The 20,410-nt window shown below is 54.9% G+C and overlaps 2 protein-coding genes across 5 annotated transcripts; one reads left to right on the top strand and one right to left on the bottom strand.

Annotated features, from left to right (window-relative positions):
- The first annotated feature begins 1,179 nt into the window (after positions 1–1,179).
- On the top strand, positions 1,180–11,770 carry ALDH3A2 (aldehyde dehydrogenase 3 family member A2). Of its 4 annotated transcripts, XM_062592562.1 has the most exons (11): positions 1,180–1,418; positions 1,568–1,799; positions 1,892–1,977; positions 2,848–3,056; positions 3,232–3,349; positions 3,504–3,645; positions 3,846–4,012; positions 4,519–4,618; positions 5,511–5,746; positions 6,783–6,906; positions 7,233–8,360. In XM_062592562.1, exons 1-10 carry the CDS (start codon positions 1,266–1,268, stop codon positions 6,861–6,863), a joined length of 1,524 nt encoding a protein of 507 aa, XP_062448546.1. In that variant the 5' UTR covers positions 1,180–1,265; the 3' UTR covers positions 6,864–6,906; positions 7,233–8,360. The 4 variants fall into 4 exon arrangements, with proteins under 4 accessions (XP_062448546.1, XP_062448549.1, XP_062448547.1 ...); XM_062592565.1 differs by lacking the exons at positions 5,511–5,746; positions 6,783–6,906; positions 7,233–8,360 and adding exons at positions 11,288–11,523; positions 11,678–11,770; XM_062592563.1 differs by lacking the exons at positions 6,783–6,906; positions 7,233–8,360 and adding an exon at positions 11,288–11,441.
- Positions 11,771–12,932: 1,162 nt separating this feature from the next.
- On the bottom strand, positions 12,933–19,863 carry LOC134149388 (multidrug and toxin extrusion protein 1-like). Its single transcript, XM_062592469.1, has 17 exons — positions 19,693–19,863; positions 19,204–19,305; positions 18,904–18,972; positions 18,423–18,571; positions 18,265–18,311; positions 17,984–18,024; positions 17,548–17,645; positions 16,945–17,042; positions 16,305–16,418; positions 16,108–16,175; positions 15,705–15,813; positions 15,348–15,423; positions 15,194–15,263; positions 14,811–14,943; positions 14,396–14,490; positions 13,928–14,075; positions 12,933–13,474 (listed from the first exon to the last, which is right to left on the bottom strand). The coding sequence occupies exons 1-17, from the start codon at positions 19,861–19,863 to the stop codon at positions 13,254–13,256; spliced, it is 1,809 nt and encodes a 602-aa protein (XP_062448453.1). The 3' UTR covers positions 12,933–13,253.
- Positions 19,864–20,410: the final 547 nt, after the last annotated feature.

The raw sequence follows: 20,410 nt of genomic DNA, 5'->3' as shown, positions 1-20,410 counted from the left end.
CGTAGTAACTGTGTTGCCTCCTTGAGGGTGCCTGGGGGCTTGGCCTGCCCTGCAAACTGCACGGAGCAACCACGGAGTAATTTTCAAACCACCTCATGTTTCTTAAGAAAAGAGGCTGGAGCAGGGTTATTTTTCACTGGAATGAGCCCAGCTGTTTCTCAGCTCCTTTTCCTGCATTTTCGGGCTGTATCCCGCACAAGCGCTTCGTCAAGGTTAATTCCTGGTCGCACCAGCCACGTTGATTACAGGTTGCTGAGGCACGGCGAGTCGGCGCAGCCCTCGCCCGGCGGGGGCAAAGGGCCGCCCCGGTGTTGGCCCTCGGATCAGGGCCCCGACGGGACGCTGCCGCCAGGCTCGCGCACGGCGCAGGGCTCCGCCGGGCACAGCCGGGGCCTGGCCCGAGACCCCGGCGAGGCGGCGCGGGCGGGAGCAGCGCGTCCCCCCCCGGCCATCCAGGTAGGGGCTCCGGCTGCCGGGCGCCGCTGCCGCTCTGCCCCGCTCCCCCGGCTCTGCCCCGTCTCCCGCGGGCCTGGCCCAGCGAGGGGCTCTCCTCCGCCCCAGCGCCCGGCGTGGCGGCTCTGCCGGGAAGACCTGCAGCTTCCCCCGAGCCGAGCCGAGCCGAGCCGAGCCCTGCCCTGCCCTGCACCCCCCCTCCCCAGCGCTGCTCCCTAACTCGATAATGCTGCACCCCAAAGCGGTGCTGCACCCCCTCCCTGCACACAGCCCCCCAGGCTGCACCCCAACGCGGTGCCGCACCCCCTCCCTGCACACAGCCCCCCAGGCTGCACCCCAACGCGGTGCCGCACCCCCTCCCTGCGCACAGCCCCCCCCCCGGCTGCACCCCTTCCCTGCACACAGCCCCCAGGCTGCACCCCAACGCGGTGCCGCACCCCCTCCCTGCGCACAGCCCCCCCCCCGGCTGCACCCCTTCCCTGCACGCTGCACCCCTGCGCTGCACCCCCTCCCTGCACGCTGCACCCCTTCCCTGCGCACAGCCCCCCAGGCTGCACCCCCGGACACCTCCCCGCGCGCATGCGCCGCCCCGGCCGCTTCCATTCCGCGCCGGGGGGGGCGGGGCGGGGCCGGGCGCGCCCATCGCGCGGGGGGCGGAGGGCGGAAGCGGCGGGCGGGCAGCGCCGGGCCGGGAGGGGGCCGCGTCCGCCCCGCGCCGCCGCCGCCGCCAAGCGGGCCGTGCCGGGCCGTGCCGGGCCGTGCCGGGCGCTCTGACGGGGCGGGCGCCGCCTCCGCCAGCCGCGGCGGGCAGGATGCAGCAGGCGGTGGAGCGAGCGAGAGCGGCCTTCAAGTCGGGCCGGTGCCGCCCGCTGGAGTTCCGGCTGCAGCAGCTGCGGGCGCTGGAGCGGCTGGTGCGCGAGAGGGAGCGGGAGATCCTGGGAGCCATCGAGGCGGATCTGCACAAGGTCCGGGCCGCCGGGGGGGCCTGGGCCGCGCCCGGGGGCAGCCGAGGGCCGCCCTCGCCGCGGGGCCCTTGCCCGCGCCCCGCGCCCCGCCGCGGGTGCGGGAGCCCGGCGCCGCGGCCGCGCTCTCCCCGAGCTCCGCGTCGTTGCAGTGCGGGCACAACGCGTACAGCCACGAGATCCTGGGCGTGCTGGCGGAGCTGGCCCTGGCCGTGGACAGGCTGCCGTCGTGGGCGGCCCCGCGGGCGGCGGAGAGGAACCTGCTCACGCTGCGGGACGAGGCCTACGTCTGCTCCGAGCCGCTGGGGGTGGTGCTCATCATCGGGGCCTGGAACTACCCCTTCGTGCTGGTCATGCAGCCCTTGATCGGGGCCATCGCGGCAGGTGGGGGCGCGTCGCGGGCGCCGGCCCTCGCGGGCCCTGGGGTGGCGGGAGAGGAGCGGGGAGGCTCACCGCCGTGCCGGGGCGTCTCCTAGGCAATGCGGTGGTGGTGAAGCCGTCGGAGATCAGCGAGCACACAGCTCGGCTGGTGGCGGACCTCCTCCCCCGGTACATCGACCCGGTGAGTGCGGCCCTGTGTCTCATGTTGTGGTTGTCCTGGAGAACGTGCTCTTGAAAGGCCTCAGCGGCTTGGAGGCATCGCAGCTACCTGCTCTCTCTGAACGGCGCGTAGGCAAGCAGTATGGGAGCGGTTGGGTTGGTCTTAGAGTACGGAGGCAGGTTGATGTGTTCTTCTGCTCTACTGTGCCTAAACAATCCCACTGCAACGTGATAATCCTGTGGACATCTGCTGCTGTGTCAGGCGTGCAGGTATTTCTCATCCCAGGTGCTGCTTGGGGCACTGCCTTTGGTCACCTCTAGGCTGGTGGGAGTTTGTGCTGGGTGCTGGCTGCACCTGGCTCTTCCTGAGAATCAGGGGCTGCTTGGGGAGCTCGGCATCAGGTGGCCTCCAGTTTTCGTGTCCTGCCTGTCCGTGCTCGTAGCGCAGCATTTTGCTTGCCCTCGGCTCACCTGCCAGTTCCTGTGTCCCCTGCACCGTCTCACTGAGACGGGTTGTTGCTCTGACAGCGTGGTCCCACTATGCAGTTTTGCCCAGGGGATTAGCGTCCCCTTAAAGGAGGGTACAGCTGGAGAAGGGGCTAGCAGCTGCAGGCAGCCCATGGGTCACATCCTCTAGGTCTTAATGTGTGGAAGTAGCTCTGGAGCCGGGCTCAGGCCCAGCCTCTGTCTCCGTTTCTTTTGTTTAATGGGGATGTTGTGACAAGTGAAACTTGATTTCGGGGGAAGAAGTAGATATTGTCTCTGTTGCTGCTATCCGACGTTGTCTAGATGCTAACAGCTTGTAAGAGAGTCTGTTTCTCTGGAGAGCTGCTCCCTTGATAGTAATTGCTTTAAATCAAGTTACGTGTAAGGCTCGTGTCTGCCCCAATAGGAGTTGTACCCTGTGGTCACTGGAGGAGTAGCCGAGACGACAGAGCTGCTGACACAGCGATTCGATCACATCCTCTACACTGGCAGCTCTGCAGTGGGTAAAATTGTGATGACAGCAGCTGCCAAGCACCTGACGCCGGTCACCCTGGAGCTGGGTGGGAAGAGCCCCTGCTACATCGACAAGGACTGTGACCTGAGCATCGCCTGCAGGTGAGGCAGTCGCAGATCCTCCTCAGGGGCTCGGCCATGGGGCAGGGACTGCGTGGGGCAGGAGCTGGGAGACATCTCTGGGCTTTTGTACTGGACCCGCAGTTCTCGCTCACACGCTTACTGCAGGGTCTGGAAGCGACCGACTGCGGAGAAACCTTTTCCCTTGTTGCCGTAGGCGGATAACGTGGGGGAAGTACATGAACTGTGGGCAAACCTGCATTGCCCCTGACTACATCCTCTGTGACCCATCCATCCAGGACAAGGTGGTGGAGAATATTAAGACGACTCTGCAGGTGAGCGTGGAGTTACTTGGCCTTGGCAATTGCATCCATTAGTACAGAGCTGCGAGCACACTTTGCCTTTGAGTTCACATAATTGCTGTTCCTTGGAACTGTAGCAGTTTGGAAGGTTTGTAACATCCTTTGCGCCTGCTCTGCCCTTCGGCAGGAATTCTACGGGGAAGATGTGAAAAAGTCCCCAGATTATGAGAGGATCGTCAACAAGCATCACTTCAGGAGGGTCCTTGCCCTGCTGGAAGGGCAGAAGATTGCTTACGGGGGAGAGGCTGATGAGGCTTCTTGCTTTATAGGTACCTGTGGCATATGCTGGGCATAAGGAAGTGCTGGGTGGAAGAGGGACCTTGTGCTGGCAGTGGGTGCCCTTTGGGGCTGTGTGTGTCTGTGTCTTGCTTCTGCGTGTTGAACCCTGGCAGTGCCCAGGACTAGGTCCTGCACTGGGCCACATCATCCGTCCATGCTCGCTCAACTCCTGCTGTCCTGTTTTCCCCAGCACCAACGATCCTCACCGACGTTTCCCCAGAGGCCAAGGTGATGGAGGAGGAGATCTTTGGACCCATCCTTCCTATTGTGACGGTGAAGAGTGTGGACGAGGCCATTGAGTTCATCAACTGTCGGGAGAAACCGCTCGCCCTGTATGTCTTTTCCAACAACAAGAAGGTGGGTCTGGGCTCTGCTTCCCAGCTGTGCAGCTCTGGGTGGTTGGATGCTGGGCGTGCCCGGTCACAGGCACGGCTCCCCGCAGAGGAGCTCCTGTTTTTGGCTCCTATTTGTATCTGAATCCGGATGTTTGGCTCCTGTGAGCTGCAAGTGTTCCCTGCACTGCAAGAGTCTCCTGGGCGCTTACTGAAGGGCTCTGGGTTTTCACCACATTGTGTAATAGAAGGATGAGCACGGTACCCATTTACTACTGCGTAACCTTTTATGTTTAATTTAGTTGCATGTAAATTCCAGCTAGGGATGAGAGTTCCTAGCTTTCCAGCTTTCCATCCCTCTGAACTTTACCTCTTACCTTGAGTTGCATTGTAAAGAAGGAACTTGTCTGAGCTGTCAGCAACAAGAAATCACTGTGATGGTCCTGTGGCTTATAGCCACTCTCCCAGTCCCAGTTAGTTACATGGTGTAGACTCTTTAGGCCTTTTTTTATGTGTTTCTTTTCCTATTAGTTAATCAAAAGAGTCATCTCAGAAACCTCCAGTGGAGGAGTAACTGCAAACGATGTCATCATGCACTACTTCCTTGCAACCTTGCCTTTTGGTGGTGTCGGTGAGTTATTGGAGTTCCTTAAACATTTGCTGCATGTTGTGACACAGGGTGCAGCAGTGGTTGATTTGTGTTCCACATATTCCTGTGCCTGTTACAGTTGAAAGGTCTCTGCGCAGCAGACCTCAATAATACCCAGAAAAAAAAAATACAAATGTATTAGGAGAGAGGCTAAAGAAGGGGAAAACTGGCTTGTGTTCCCAGGAAAGTGTTTAGTGCAGACTGATGTGAAAGGTGCATTCAAAATGTTAACTGTGAGCAGGGTGATTAGCACTAATTGCTGGAAGAGGGGTAGGACTTCAGCTTCAGGGAGAATAGGAAGAGGCTGTGGAACAGCGCGTAGAAGCTTTGCAAAGTGGGTTTGGATGTCACAGTGTTCACAAGCTGATTGCACAGCTGCAGTGTTCTGCTGCTGTGAACGGGTATGTGCTGTGCTGGGGCAGAGAAGGGGGCATACCCTGCAAGACTCCTCAGATAACCCTGCATACTTGGTGTCAGTCAGATCTCGGAGCCTTAGTGCGGTGGTTTGGAGGGGAGCTGAATCTCAGAGTGCCAGAGAAGACTCAGAGGCCTAGGAAACAGTGCCACACTGAAATACTGGAGGTTGCTTAGTCAGAAGGGTGGGGGGAAGAAGAGGAATGGAGGGTGGATGGACATCTTTAAGACTGTGAGAAGTTCTGCAGAAGAGAAGAAATTGTCCTCTCTGCAGGAATGTAGAGGAGAATTTGTACTTTTAAACTGCAACGAGGAAGATGCAGGGTATAGATGACATGCAGTGTGGATGGAATGCAATTAAAATTTACTTGTGCTTCCACTTGCCCTACTGGTGGCCTCAAGCAGCCAAGATTTGGCCAGCCAAGCCTGTGACATGACCTTTTGGGGTTGTGTGTCTCAGGTAACAGTGGGATGGGCGCATACCATGGCCGGCACAGCTTCGAGACCTTCTCCCACCGCCGGGCCTGCTTGATCAAGGACTTGAAGATGGAGGGGGCAAACAAACTCCGGTACCCACCTAGCAGCCAGAAGAAGGTGGACTGGGCCAAGTTCTTCCTCCTGAAGCGATTTAACAAGGGCCTAGTGGGACTGGTCATTTTGGCCCTGCTGGGGGTCGTGGCAGCAGTGGTGATAAAGGTGAGCCTTGGTTCTCAGCTTTCTACGTGAGTGTGTTCATTTTATCTTCTGTGTGTTCCTTCTTCGTAACTGCAGTTTTTTGTAAAGCCTAGCTGCCCTGTTTTCTCTGTCTTGGCCTTTGCAACATTTAGCTCATTTAAAATTACCAAGACTTATTTCCCATTCTTGTAAGCAATACCTAGAAAACAAATGTCCTTAGAAAAATCGAGGCTGCTCTGGCATTTGTTGCTCTGCCTTGGTGGGGGATGCCTGTGAGGAACTCCCTGCAATGGGGGAGGCTGTGGCGTTTTGGACGGCTTTGTCAGGAGTGCCTTTGTTTCTAGGGCTCGCTTCAGCAGTGTGCAAGCTGCTCCACTGCCTGGTGTGGCAGACCAGAGTTTTGTACCGCAGAGCCATGTGGAAGGGTGGCTGTGAACGTGAGGGCTAGGTCTAGGAATAGGTCCTGTTTCTCACCCAGTTGCAGCTTCTGTATGACTTTAGCTGAGTTGTTTCCATTTCCCCCTCTGTTTCCAGTGGGGGGATGTGGGAGGGTGAAATGTCCTTGTCTTTCCATGGGAGGCAGAGGCCTGCTGGCATTGGTTGGAGGACTTGAGATGCCTCTAGAGGTGGAGGGAGAAGATCTCAAACTGCAAGTGAGACTTGCTCTTGATTCTCCGTGACATGGCAAATGAAGCAGTAGCAGATGATCCTTGCAAAGCTCAACTGTGCATCCTTCTTGTCCCTGCCCTGGTGATTTAGTAGGCCCAAGGGAGCAGCCGCTGAGGAAATCGGAGATGGCAGGGTGGAGCAGGCCTCTCCGCCTTACAGTTTGTTGCTCTGTGCTGTTACTGCTGCAAAGGGAAGTGCAGGAGGGGGAAGTGCAAGTCGGGGGAGAATAATCCTCCATGCCATGCATATTTGAGACCAGGAGGAGGCGTAAGAGCTAATAGTTGGCTCCAGGCCTGAAGCAGCAGCAGAGAAGCAGGCTGTCTTGATGAATGCCACCCCAGCGAAGGAACGAACTCATGATGTCTTGAAATCGTTTGGGTTTTCTCAGAATCACCAGTCTGTGCTGAAGAGAAAAGCCCTCTTGATTTTGCTGGCTGTTCAGAGGCTGGGCTGGCTCAGTGTGTGTTAAGGAGAAGCAGGTTTCAAAGCACTGCTGTTGCTGTTACAGTGAGGTAGGACTCTCTCTTTTACTGTATGCAGATTTGGTTTGAGATTGAGCAAAGCTTTGTTAGAGCAGTGAAGCTGGAGCTTGGAGATGGTTTCCCTAGGAGCCAGAGGATGATGTCTTCCTGGCATATGCTGTGTTTGGAGCTCCCACAGTGTTTAAGATAACTAGCAGTAAGTGCATGCTGAGGGGCAGGCGAGCTGGGCCAGGCAGCACACTGGGGAAGTCAAGGGGAGCAAAGGGCTTCGCTTCAGGCTGTTCTGGAAAGGGGATTGGTTTCATTTCAGCAAATCCTTCATAGGATGTTGGTGTTGCTGTGTTTTGTTTTCACAGATGGTTTACTACTGAAGAAAGGAGAAAGTGCCATAATCAGCATGCCATAATCATATCTTGAGCGCTTGCTTGGTATCTGTTTTCCTAAGTTGAGAAATCATTTTTTTTTCCTTTGGTGATGCATTATTTCAGTGAGCTGTCAAGCACACAGAATAAGTTTAGAAAGACATTAACCAGGACTCATGTTTACTAAAAAGCCATGCTGAAATAAGGGACCACTCAGTAACAAACTGTCAAAAGGAGGACTGAAGAGCAAGAGATGCCTGTGCTGCCTGCTACCACCCCGTGCCATGCAGAGAGCTGCTTCCAGGGATGCATGCTCTGTCTTGCACCAAGCTACTCAGCTTTCTTCAGTGATAAGCGATCTCAGCATTCAGCTGTACCTTAGTAGACAGTGTTTTCCCTACAGTTATTAGGATCTCTGGTTTTGGTTGTGCTCGTAACAGCCGCCTTCTGGTGACTAGTCCGAGATGGAATGTGCTCCTAGTATGTTGGCTACTCGTTTTTATCAATAGTGAATGAATAAAGTTAGTGAGGTTCCCACTTGTCTACTAATCAAGGTGAAGTATCCATGGATCCCTTAAAGCAGGAATTGTCCACAGCTGGTCAGAGGATGCAGGCTCACATCCCTGTTTGGGATCTGGGTTTCATGACATGCCCATAAGAATTGATTGGCTTTTAACAAATTTTGAAGAAAGTACTTGCACCACGTTATTTTGCAAATAAGAGTATCCTGTGCTTGCACAAAACAACTTACAGGCCTGTTTAGAGAACTGGGAATGAGAAAGAACCTGTTCCTGCTCTGATCCCTCGAAGGAAAAATGATTACAGAAAGAAAATGTATTCCCTTGTGTTTGAGCCTCTGGGTTAGTTATAATCTTGCACTGGAAATAATGCGGGAGCTGTTCTAGCTTGGGGAGTGGATGCTGGAGAAATTTAAGGCATGATATTAAAAGAAGGAAAAATTAAAAATAGTGCATAAATTCTCGACAATATATAGTGGAAAATTATATCTACTGTGCAATAGATGGGATTTCTTCATGTCCAGGGAAAATCCTTGTGCTAAGCTTTTATAGTAATATATTTTGCAAGTACTAAATAAACACTGAGAATTATGTAATAAAGCAGGCCTCCTGGGGAATCCTGTGTCACCTCTGCTGCTCCTGACTCTGGCTGGGGCTTGGACAAGCATTGTGTGTGTGTTGCAGGGTGGCAGGCTGAGACGGACGTGTCCTCTGCTGCTGGCGCAGGTGCACAGACCCTCCCAGCACGGAGATCTCCCTGGGGAGGGAGAAAGAGGAGATTGACCAGTCTTAGGAAGATGCTGTGCTCACGGCAGCTTGGAGGAACCCTCTGATAGACTGCCTGACTGCCTCCCACCTGAGGCAGCTGCTGGTTTGGAGCTTGTTCTGATCTGGACAGTAGTGCAGGCTCAGTTTCTTGACTGCCAGTGGCTCCCACAGCACGTGAAAACACTCCACCAGCCATGTGCGCTAAGTTTGGGCAAAGCCACATGTTTTTGCAATTGCGTGCAGGCGTCTGAGTCACGGCCGCAGCTGCAGCACAACGATCCCAGGCCTGGCTGGTCTTCCTGGGACATGCAGCTATCCCAGTGCCCTTGAGGGTGAACAGCAAGCACTGGTGTGGCTCCGCTGTGCGCTGGAGAGCCTGTCAGCAGCCCTGCCGGGTGTCCCTGTGCATGAGCAATCCCGAGTGATCAGCAAGAGCTCCCAGCTTGTGCGCAGAGGAGCCACGATTCAAGGCCTTGCATATTCATGGCATAGGGTGTATCTGGGTAAAGGGTGCGTTGGCTCTAGCAAGGGGCCTGGGCCAGAGCCTCTTGTGGAAGGAGAGATTGCTCCAAGCTGTGTCGGGGAAAGGCTTGTGCCAGTTTGCACTTGCTTTGTCAGCTGAGGAGATCAGCTGAGAGAGAAGCTGCTCTGAAGGTAACTTTCTTTTCTGTTCTCTTTCTTTAATGAGTCATCTCCTTTATTGGTCACGATTGGGTCAGTGTTACACAGCTATAGAAGAGCACAGAGAAAGGCAGATTTTAACTGTTGCCAGGAAACCTCAGGATCTCATTTCATAAGGTAGGGGCTGCAGGCAGATCTCTTGTCATGCCTAAAAAGCAAAGCACCGCTCTCAGATAGCAGAATGAAACTTCAGCAATGTTTTGTAACGGTGATGTCCTGTGACCATGAGGGCCTCACGGGATGAGATTCCTACAAGCTGGCTCACAGGAACCCAGCTCCATTTGCCGCCCAGTGCCCAGCCAGGTAGTGGCATGGTCTGTTACAGCTCCTTGGGAGCATACCTGTAAGCAGAGGGGAGGGTAGCTGAGCTATTTTAAGCCATATCTGCAAGGTAGGGGAAAGCACCCATGGACTGAGATTTATCAGCCAACCTCAGAGACGCTGTTTCACCGTGGAAGTTGCCCTTTGTTCCTGGATCCTGCAGAGATAGATGGGGCCCTGAAAAGCCACTTTGGGAGCAGGAGGCCACCCAGAAGGAGAGCATATCCCAGCCTTGCACAGGGTGGGACATTTCCTGGTGGTGGCCCAACTTTCAGTATTCAAAGCCCCAGGAGGCTGCTCTGTGCCCTGGCCACCTGTGCAGGGTCTCTTGGAAGTCCTGTGCAAAGCTGTTGCCCTGGTCTTTATGCATCTGTCACACACCACAGCTAGAGCTCCTGCTCTAGCAGGAGCTGCATATTTTTAGACACGGTGTTTCCGAAGTGATGCCTAGTATCCATTAGGCTTTAGGAAAGTGCAGGGAATGATCCTTAAGTTGTGTATGCATGATTGCAGAATTGGGTAAAAGAGTTTAATACTTGTAGGAAATGAGAGTGAAAGGGGCTTGAACTGGGCAGTCTGCAAGGGGCCCCATGGTGAGATGATTTCTATTACTCTCTTCTGACACCACTGAGCAGCCGTGGGGAGGATGCGGCAGGCGGTGGAGCGAGCGAGAGCGGCCTTCAAGTCGGGCCGGTGCCGCTCGCTGGAGTTCCGGCTGCAGCAGCTGCGGGCGCTGGAGCGGCTGGTGCGCGAGAGGGAGCGGGAGATCCTGGGAGCCATCAAGGCGGATCTGCACAAGGTCCGGGCCGCCGGGGGGGTTCTCCCTGCTGCTGTGCGCAGGTGGTTCTTGGCCACACCAAGGGGAAGCCGAGGGCTGCCTTTGCCCTGGTCCCTTTCTCCGATGCCCGCTGTGCTCCTGACCAAGCTCTCCCTGGCCGCCGCCGCGCGTGTGGGAGCTCAGTGCCGCGGCCGCGCTCTCTCCGAGCTCTGGGTCGTTGCAGTGCGGGCACAATGCGTACAGCCACGAGATCCTGGGCGTGCTGGCGCAGCTGGCCTTGGCCATGGGCAAGCTGCTGCTGTGGGCATTTCCTTCAGGAAACGGCTCCTTGGTGCTTGGAGCAGTATCGGCGCCCGCAGCGAGTGGAAAATCCTTTGGCACGTCTGCGTGCGCAGCTCTGGCTTTCATGTGCTCTGAGTGCAGGATGAAAACTGCTTGTGTACAAGCAACTGGTTGAATTCCCATGGCCAGTTTGTCCTGCTCCTTAGACAGGGTCCTGGCATGTCACTATTGGACATGCATATTGGTGGCTTTGTGGTAGAGATAGCCAGGCTGTGGGCACTGGGCTGAGGTCCTGGGTGTTTGCTGAGAGGAAGTCACCAAAGGTCCTTGTTAAATCCCACTATTTGAAGAACTAGGCCCTGTTCCCCCCTTCCCTTCCCCAGTGTAAATTTGTCATGGGAGGAGGAGAGCTGGTCTTTAGGAGAGGAGAGCTGGTGCCAGTACTAATTTCAGGGGTAGATGCATGCAACCAGCTTGAGTTACCAGCAGCGGTTCAGGCAGTGAGTAGGTCCTCATTTATTCCTAGCCTAGTTATTAAACCTGCTCTTTGCTTCTCTACCCTGAGAGAAAAGAGCTGGTGCTCTTATGCGTGCGAAGCACTGCGAACTGTGAGCTGAAACTTAAGAGAGATAATTGTCACTGTACACAAGAGGTTTGGCCAACTGAGCCCATGGCGTGACCTTTGGGGTTGTGTGTCTCAGGTAACAGTGGGATGGGCGCATACCATGGCCGGCACAGCTTCGAGACCTTCTCCCACCGCCGGGCCTGCTTGATCAAGGACTTGAAGATGGAGGGGGCAAACAAACTCCGGTACCCACCTAGCAGCCAGAAGAAGGTGGACTGGGCCAAGTTCTTCCTCCTGAAGCGATTTAACAAGGGCCGAGTGGGACTGGTCATTTTGGCCCTGCTGGGGGTCGTGGCAGCAGTGGTGATAAAGGTGAGCCTTGGTTCTCAGCTTTCTGTGTGAGTGCATGTTCCCAGCTCCATCTCCAAGAGCTCGGCCAGACCTCCACCTCTACTGCACCTCACCAGTGGCCCGAGTGAGCTCTGCTCCCTCTCTGTGGGACTCAGTCTTGTTTCTGCCTTTCTAGATGCTGTCCCACTGAAGAGAGGGTTATCTGCAGTCAGCCACGCGCTGGTCCTGTAACCTGGCTTTCACTTCCTGCGTTCCTATTTCTATACTTGATTTTGCTGCAATTTTTTTTCTTCCGAGACAGCCAGTCCACTGAAGAGGTAGAAGGAAATGAATCCAACCTAAGGAAGAGAAGCGCCAAGCAAGCAAAGGCTCAGGCTCCTGCTAAAATACTGCAGTTAATTTACACCTAAACCATCAGTTGTGCCTCAACAGTGAGTTAAGGCAAGTGAATTAAGGGAATCATTCATCACATGTGTATGAAAGTGAAGAAAGTTGTTGCTGAACCTATTATTTATGTACTATGTCTTGAGTGAGCCCTATAGAAAACTGTCATGTATCAGCAGCAAGCCTAACAAAATGTATGTGTTACTCATGTCTTGTGTAACTTCACATCCTCACAGTCCTGGTGGTTCTGGGGACAGTGCAGGTGCATTGTCCCCTGGCAGGCTGCCCAGGAGCAGAAGGGAAACAGCTTCTAAGAACAGGCACCATCCCATTCTTGAAAGTACTCTCAGTGGCATGAATGAGGTTTCAGTGCATGGGAAATCACTGTTATGCACCCAAAGTGCAAAAAGGCTACATGAAGAGACAGCAAAAGATTTTTGAGCTGTAGCCAAACTCTGCCCCAAGGACGCGAGGAGCACTGAGGAACGTGACATGGTTGATACTTGGTATTTGGGACTGTGCACTGACGAGGGGGGAGTTGCTGCTACTTGAGTCTTCAGGTCTAGGAAAGTCCTTGGATGGAGAGGCTGAGCATAGTTTCCTAAATCTTGCTTAGGGAATTAATTGAATTTCCATTTTTATTGGTTTACTGATAGTCTTTTATCTCCAAGCTCATAAGTGGAAGCCTGACCTTGAGCCTTGTTGAATAAAAGCTGTTTATTGTGAAGGCCACCTGGTGCTACAGGGCAGGGGAGCAGAGTGCTGGGCTGAGTGCTCTGTGCTTCAGGCCGCAGCAATGCACTGCGAGGGAAAGCCCCCGCTGTCGTTGTCCGCACTGACACCTTATCGCTACCGCGTTGTGGCGAGCAGTTTGGTGTGAGCCAGCAGGGCCTCAAATGCCACAGCAGTAAGAAGGGCTGCGTTCCCGTAAAAGGTGACTGGAACAGCCCCAGTTGGGACTGCAGCTCGCAGCAGCTGATGTTCTGCTCTGCAGCTAGCTCTGCCTGAGCCCCCGAGTCAAGGAGCCAGCCTGGGTCTAGCTGGGTTTATTCTTTATTAGGCAGCGGTGCGAGTTGGGCTGGGCTCAGCTCCGGTCAGCAGGTGAGAGCCAGCAGTGCGTGGTTTGGGTGCGGAAGGGGTTACCCCATGCTCGGTGGGTGTAGGGCAATCTGGGCAGCACTTGGGATGATGCAAAGGGCCCGTTCCCAGGTGGCACCCGGTCAGGAACTGCTAAGTGCTAAGCAGGGTCCTTCTGCCCTGAGGGGCCACTCAGGTGCTGGATTCTTCTGTTGGTCAGCCTGTGCTTTGTGTGTCCATCAGTCAGGAGGCACCTTTGTCCTCGAAGTCCCCAGAGTGCGTGGTGCCATTCAGTGTGTGCTGGTTACAAGCTTTATTACGATGCCGAGCACAAGCACTGCGACAGCTGCAGCCCCTACTAGCCCACGTCGGATGAGCAGATCTTTCATGGGCACGATGGTGTCTGGAGCAGGTGAGGCAGGCATTGCTTCCTGGGGCTCTGGCTGGCACGTTGGTCCCTCAATCCTGGTGACACCCATGAGGATGACACCATTCTGGGCATCCGTTCCCGCTGCAACAAGAATGAGGCAGGGTCATTGAGGGCTTTTGGGGAGGCAGGGGGTTTTCTCCTAGGTCTGAAGTCATCATGCCTGGCCTGCTGAGAGTGGCCACGCAGTCTTGCAGGCATCTCCAGTTCTCGGCAAGCAGAGTTCAGCCAAGTTTTAGTGGGGTTCAGTGTTTCCAAGGCAAAAACTCCCCAGAGTGTCGCTCCCTAGATAGTCCCCCTCTGCCATCATGCTTCATCTCCTAAGGCTGTAGTTACTGTTTGCCTCCCTTTCCCCAAGGGTTTAACTAGAGCTTTGCCCCTTTCTGCTCACTTGGGCGCAAACACTACATGCACAGACTTGACAAGTGCAACAGTGCCCTGGTGGTGGTGGGGATCCCTCGGTGCTGGTGCTGCTAGCTTGGGGAGTGTCCCAGCACAACACAGGTTCACGGAGAGCAGCATGCTGGTGCACAGTACCTACACACCCCCGCACAGCCATGATGGGGTTGTGGGCGTGGGATGGCGGGGCTGGCCCGGGACCGCAGGGCAGATCCTTGCAGGGTGCTTCGGGATGTGGGTTCAGCTCCTCTGCTGATTGCTGGGTCACTCCTGCACGGAGCTGAGCCTGGAAGAGGGAATACATCAAGTTTAATCAGCAGCTCCTGGCATGGGATGGGAAATCCCCACCAAGCAAAGCTGCTACACTGCATCTTGCAGAGCTTGTCTGATGAGAAATGGCTCCCTTTACCCAGGGATGCACCCAAAATGACCACAAAACACTTGCTGTGTGGCCTCTGGCACTGCTACTGCCTAATATGGTGCCCAGTGTCTGCAGCTCGGATGAGGAGAGCTGGGTTATGCCGCATCCAATCTGTTCTTCATGCCTCAAGTCAGGCATGGCATAGAGAGAAATCCCAAGGCGTGTGTGGCACATGGGAGGGTTACCTCCTCAGCAGCCCTCTTCCAGTCCATGCGGACAATGTAGGTGATGAAGCAGATGCAGAGGATGGAGACACAGATGAGCATGCTGAGCCAGAGACCTACAAAGGGAGGCCAGCATCAGCAGGCTGCCGCGGCCAGGCCAAACTGTAGCAGCCGACGTCTCGTGGCAGGAAAGGGCGCCTTGCCCCAGCAACCAGGTCAGCAGGGATGGGGCCAGCCACGAGCGCTGCTGCAGAACTGCCTGGCAGACACAGCCAGGCACTGCCACCACGATGGGGCCACGGTGGCAGGGTTGAGCTGTCAGTGGGATCACAGCAGGGGAAGCAGTGTCCCATCTATGGGGGATTTGGGGACAGCGTGCAGGGCCATGTTTCAGCATGGTGGCAGAGAGATGCTAGCCCTCCCCTCCAGTTAGTACCTATGACGCCAATCTTGGCTACGAAGAGAAGCACAGCTCCCACAGGCAGGCCCACGCCATAGTAAGCCACAGCATTGAGGATGGCACCAAACTTCTGCTTGCCTATGCCTCTGAGCACCCCGCCGCAGGCACCCTGCAAGGGAGGAGAGTGGGAGAGGGACTGAAGTGAGGGCTGGGTCCTCCATCCCAGGGTGTCCACCTGGGCTGAATTCACAGTCTGCCACCACCTTGGAGCAGCCACTGTGGGATGCCTAGTTAACCAGCCCCAAGGGCAAGGTCCCTCCCTCCTCAACCCCAGTCCTCTCCATGGCCCGTGACTGCAGAAGGCTCTAAGGGAACTGTAAGGTCCCCTATCAAACATAGCAGTGTCCCTGAGGACTTACACACGTAGCTTCAAATAAGTGGAAGACAACATAGATGGGCATGACCCAGGCCACCAAGTCAATAATCTCCCTGGGAACAGAGAAGAGGTAACAGTTATTTTGGGGAACCATCCACTGCTCTGTGCATGTTAGGGCCAGGAGCCAGGGCACTCACTTGTCACTGGTAAAGATATAGCCCAGCATATCCTTCGTGGCTGCTAAAATGGCTCCTGCTGCTATGCAAAATCCTCCTGAAAAAACAGAGCAAAGGGTTGAATCTGTTGCAGAGGGGGAGCTGGGAAGCAGCAGCAGGGGGAGCCAACCCTCACGCCATGCCTGGAGGTGTGCCGCTAGGCTGGGCCTGGCCAGAAACACCGGCATGACGCAGAGGGTATTAAAGGATAACTTGAAAGCATTGCAGTTAGAGGGCTGCAAAATGTGCCTGCTTCGCGGGGTCTGGAGCTAGCCTGGCACAGCCAGAATGAGGGATGAGCGGTGGGAAGGGCCGGGGCAGGTGCCTGGGCTGCCTCACCTGTGCAGAGTAGGCAGGTGGAGGAAGATCTCTTGGCTGTCTCCATGTCCCCAGCGCCAAGCGCGTTCCCCACCTGGACGCTGGCAGCTGTGCCGAGCCCTAGGGGAATCTGTAACCACAGAGTGCTGATGCTGACTCATGCAGCTGGGTGACACCAGACCTTGCAGTAATGGGTCATCACAGCCAGAGGAACAATGAAATAGAGACCCAGCAGAGCAGGAGCAGAAGGCTGAGGTTTAATTTAAAACATATCCCTAGGAGCGACAGGTAGGAGCAAGGAGTGATTGAAGTACAGAGGGGGAAGAGAGGAAACCAGAGTTTGTTGGAGCTGATTCTTGCTAAAGCTTGTATTGAGACTGTTCCTATGGAGGCCTAATCTTAAATAATAATCTTCACACCTTACCATGTAGGCAACAACGGACACCTCGTAGATGACGGACTGTGCAGAGAGCTCAACGACACTCAGCAGGCCTGAAGGAAAGAGAGAATTCAAGCAGCCAGCAGAGACTGCTCTCAGCCCCCACTGACTTGCCAGCCACCAGAGACAGTGCTCTCAGTCATGCTTTGCCCACCTCTGTGTAGCTCCCTCTCTCCACTGACCTATCAGGAAGCTCCCAATTTCGTAGGTCCACCACTCAATGCAGATCATGAGCATGCTGGGGACAGCCAGTGAGATGAAGCTGTCCCAGTCCAGGAGGCACTCCCTGGACCAGCCTGAGGAAAGGAGATAAGGAATGTTGCCTTACGGAGAACCAAATTGGCCACGTTTTATATCTTTGAGAATGCCTGAGGCAGCCAACTGTGCCTTTCACACTGGGACCCCCATGCAAAGCCCCCAAGTCAGCGCTCATCAACCTGGAAGAATCTCCAGCAACAGCATGTGCACATACGTGCTCTGTTGCCGCATTGCTGGGGCTTAAAGAGCTGTGCACCTTCAGCTGATTCCTCTAGAACCAGAGCATCCAAGGAGAGCCTACGTCCAGGTTGCTCCTGCTTTGAGACCAAACCCAGCAAAGCTTCAGCAGAAACTTTCAGTCTTCAAGAATTAATGTTTACTGCCCAACGCCGCGCTTACGCATCACGTGCTACCACCGAAGCAGCACAGCGCTTCTGAAGTGTACTAGGTAGAGGTTAATATTACACCTTTAGGACAAACAAAATGCATTCGATAGAAATGGTGGAAGATTTACGGGCATTCATGTAAAACAGGAACAGTGTGTGACATGAGAAGATGCCTTACCTCCCCATGTCTCCACATGCAGCTTCTTGCCTACAATATACAGGAACAAGAAAATGGTTTGAGAATACTGAGCAACGGTGTTGGCCCAGGCTGAGCCCCTGGAAAGGAAATGAGAAATGTTGTCTGTGTCCTGCTCACACCTCCCTTGCCCAACCACTCCTGCTCTGATGGTGACAGAGCGTAACGTCCTGCTGGCCCCTAAGTGTGCTGGAGCCACTACTGTTGGGGCACTCAGCTGAGTTGCCCTGGCTTGGGCTGCCAGTACATGGCTCCAGCCCCTCGCTGGACAGGGCTTTGGAGGATGAGCAGGCTTAAGGTTAATGTAGCACTTTGCACATTAACTCCTGGATCTGCCATTTCAGGAATTGGTTCCTTCGTGGAGATAAACCAGAGTTCTGGCTGGGTACAGATAATCCTATATTTCAAAATGTAAATAAGCTGTTTCAAGCAAGGCTCCCAAAGTGAGCCCTTTGTGAACATACTGTGTTTCTTGGGGTAAAAGCCTGTTTCCTTTAAGCCACTTGCTGGTTTTGGACCCTTGGGATCAAGATGCAGTTACCAGATGTCATTCTTTCCCCCCCGTTGGACTCAAGTGCTACTCACGCAATGCCCAAGCCCAGCACATAGAGAAAGATGCTGTTTGCGATCGCGTTGACAGCATTGCCAAGGATACCGCTCAGCACTTGGGGCCACATGATCATCTGTAAAGAGGAGGAGATGGGCCTACATCACTGTTGTAAAAGCCGCAGAAGAGGGATGTAAAGACAACCGCTGGGCCTGTACTTGATTAGCTTTCATGGCCTTTAAAGAGTAAACTTGTGACATTAGTCGCCTACTTTGAAGATGATTGTGCTGGAGGTAAATCCCCAATGTAGGACAATCCATCAGGCAGACAGGTACAACAGTCTGTGTGACATGAGTGATCCCCAGGAGAGAACCTGGAGCCACCAGCAGCAGCAAGCACAAAAACCCAGGAGTGTGGCTGAGGGGAGCCCTGAGCCATGACCCTCTCTAAATGCAAGTGTTGCAGAACACCCACCTGGTTCTGCAGGTATCTTGTCTCCAAGTGATACAGAAAAACTGCCTGAAAAGCAAATTGATGCATGAGATGAGGCCAACACTTAGTGTGGGTTGCTCTGCTGTGGCTCAAAATGAGTCGCATACCCACTTTGTGCCCAACTGCAGCCCTGGTGCTGTCCTGTGCTCTGCAGCTTGGACCTTCCTCCCAGGCAGAGCCTATCCCTCACAGCACCATGCAGCAAGCTGCAGCCCACAGGGACCATTGGGCCAGGCTGGACCCATGGCTCTGTGCATAGGGACTTACGGGAAGAGCAGGGATAAACGCCATCACATAGAGCTGGGTTAACCTGGGGGGACATGAGAGAGCACGGTCAGTGAGGGGGCCGAGGCTGCCATCCCCCCCAGGGTGGTATGAGGTGTTGGTGTCAGAGGCTGTCCCAGCCACAGGGCTGCCTGACCTGGAGACCTCGGGGTCCTGGCGGATGAGGAGCAGGAGCTGCTCAATGTTGATGAGAATGGCACAGCAGGGGAAGCAGCACAGCAGGAGGATGAGGGTGGCACGCTGCAGGATCACTCCTACGCGCCGCAAGTTCTTGCTGCCATAGGTCTGTGAGGTGAGAGTGTGGCGGTGAGCCATCGTGCAAGCCATCGTGCCAGGGAGTTAAAGGGCCCCTGTGGGCAATAGAGCAGCCCCGATTGCAGCCCATCTTGGAGACCACTTGGGAAGGACTTGGTATTTCAAGGAAAGGTCGGACCTCCCTGCCAGCTGGCTACGGGATTGCTGCTCAGAGTCAGACTTCTCCAGGTCCCTGTGCAGCGGCTCGCTCGCGTAGCCCGGGCTCTCGCAGCACAGCCCTGCCTTATACCATGTCTGGGCAATGTGAGCCTGCACTGTAAAACCCAGGGTCTCCAGGACAAACATCAGCATTTCACACCCACCTGGGATATCAAGGTGTCACATGCTGAAGACAAACCATATCCCACAGAGATGGCAGTAACATTTATAACCTGGAAGGAGCAGAGGAATAGAAAAAAAATGAGCAAACGTGTATAACGTTACACTTTCAAGTATGGAGTTGCTAAAAGGCAAAGTGGAAATTCAAAGTCTACTTGGTCCTTTTCTGTCTCCATGTCACAGGACAGATCCCCCTGCCTCTGTCTCCACAAACATATTCCAGTGTTATTGGGTCAGAGTTGGTACCTAGTCAGGTGCCAAGGCAGCCCCACAGAAATACTTACAGCAATGGCCAGTGTGACAGAGGCCAGTTCAACCTTCCCCAGGTGGCCACAGAATATGGAGCTGACAAGGTGGATCAGGAAAATCAAGAGCTGGTTCACGATCTAGGTGTAAGGAAGAGGAAATGGGGAGAGTGAGCAAGGGGTGGCCATGCTGGAGACAGAGACCTGGCAATGCAGCTCTCCTCCTTGGCCTGAGCAAGGCCCAGGACATGAAGGTGGCTGTATCCATTTGCCAGGATATAATTGGTCAAGCAAACAAATCCCTTGTGGAACTTCAGGTAAAATTGATTTGAGGTTTCGACTCCCTTCTCAGGCATCTAGCAGTGCTCCACATCCATCTTCCCCAGGAATTGTTTGAGGTCTTCAATCATTTTGGCTCTGCTAGCCGAGGAACCCTTTCCCTGCTGTGCCCGTGGCATCGTGCTGCAGCTGAAGCCACCCCTGACCTACTCTACTGATGCACCAGTGCTCTCCACGTTGAATCCCTACCAGTGGCCCTGCCAGCAGCAGCAGCTTCTTTGTGTCCTTCCAGAAGTTGTCCGGGATCAGACGCTGAAGCCAGCGGCATTTCTTCCTGCAGCTGCTGGGCACAGGATCATGAGGGCTGCTGGACATCGCCTCGCTGAAGCCGTTCTCCTCAGGGAAGTTTGCCTGCTTCATCCTGCAGCTCTGCTAGAGGAGTGAAAGAACCCTCCTTCTTGCATGCCGTTAAAACCACTGAGTGCCCTGCCTCGCGAGGGTAAGCAATGTGTAACCACAGCGAGGTGAACTTCAGCCAGGGCTGAGCAAGCCGTCTGCGTGCTTCCTGCTGCCAGCGCTGATGCGGTGATGGGAAGTGTGGGCAGCATGCTGGGGTCAGGGCAGGACATGCTGCCAGGCTCAGGGCTGGAGGAGCCAAGTAAGGGTCCCACATGCTGATGTGGGAAGCACTGAGGAGCCCAGGTATGTGGGTCCACCAGTGCAAGGTGCTTGCTGCCTGCCCTGAGCCAGCGAGTTGTAGGGGAGCCTTCCCAAATTGCTCCCACGAGCCCTACAGAGCTGCCCGCTTACCTAGTGCTGCTGGCACAGCCCTGCTGTGCCGGTAGTGTGTTCTGCCTGGTTCCCAAGTGGCTAGTGACTGCCAGCAACTTAGAAACACTTGCTAGCAGGTTGTCCGGCTGCCCTGTGGCGTGCTGCCCCTGGCCAAGCCCACGCAGGCTGCCTGGGG

Source organism: Rhea pennata, chromosome 20 (assembly GCF_028389875.1).
Source record: "Rhea pennata isolate bPtePen1 chromosome 20, bPtePen1.pri, whole genome shotgun sequence".
NCBI lineage: Eukaryota > Metazoa > Chordata > Aves > Rheiformes > Rheidae > Rhea > Rhea pennata.
This window is presented reverse-complemented; position numbering and strand designations above follow the sequence as displayed.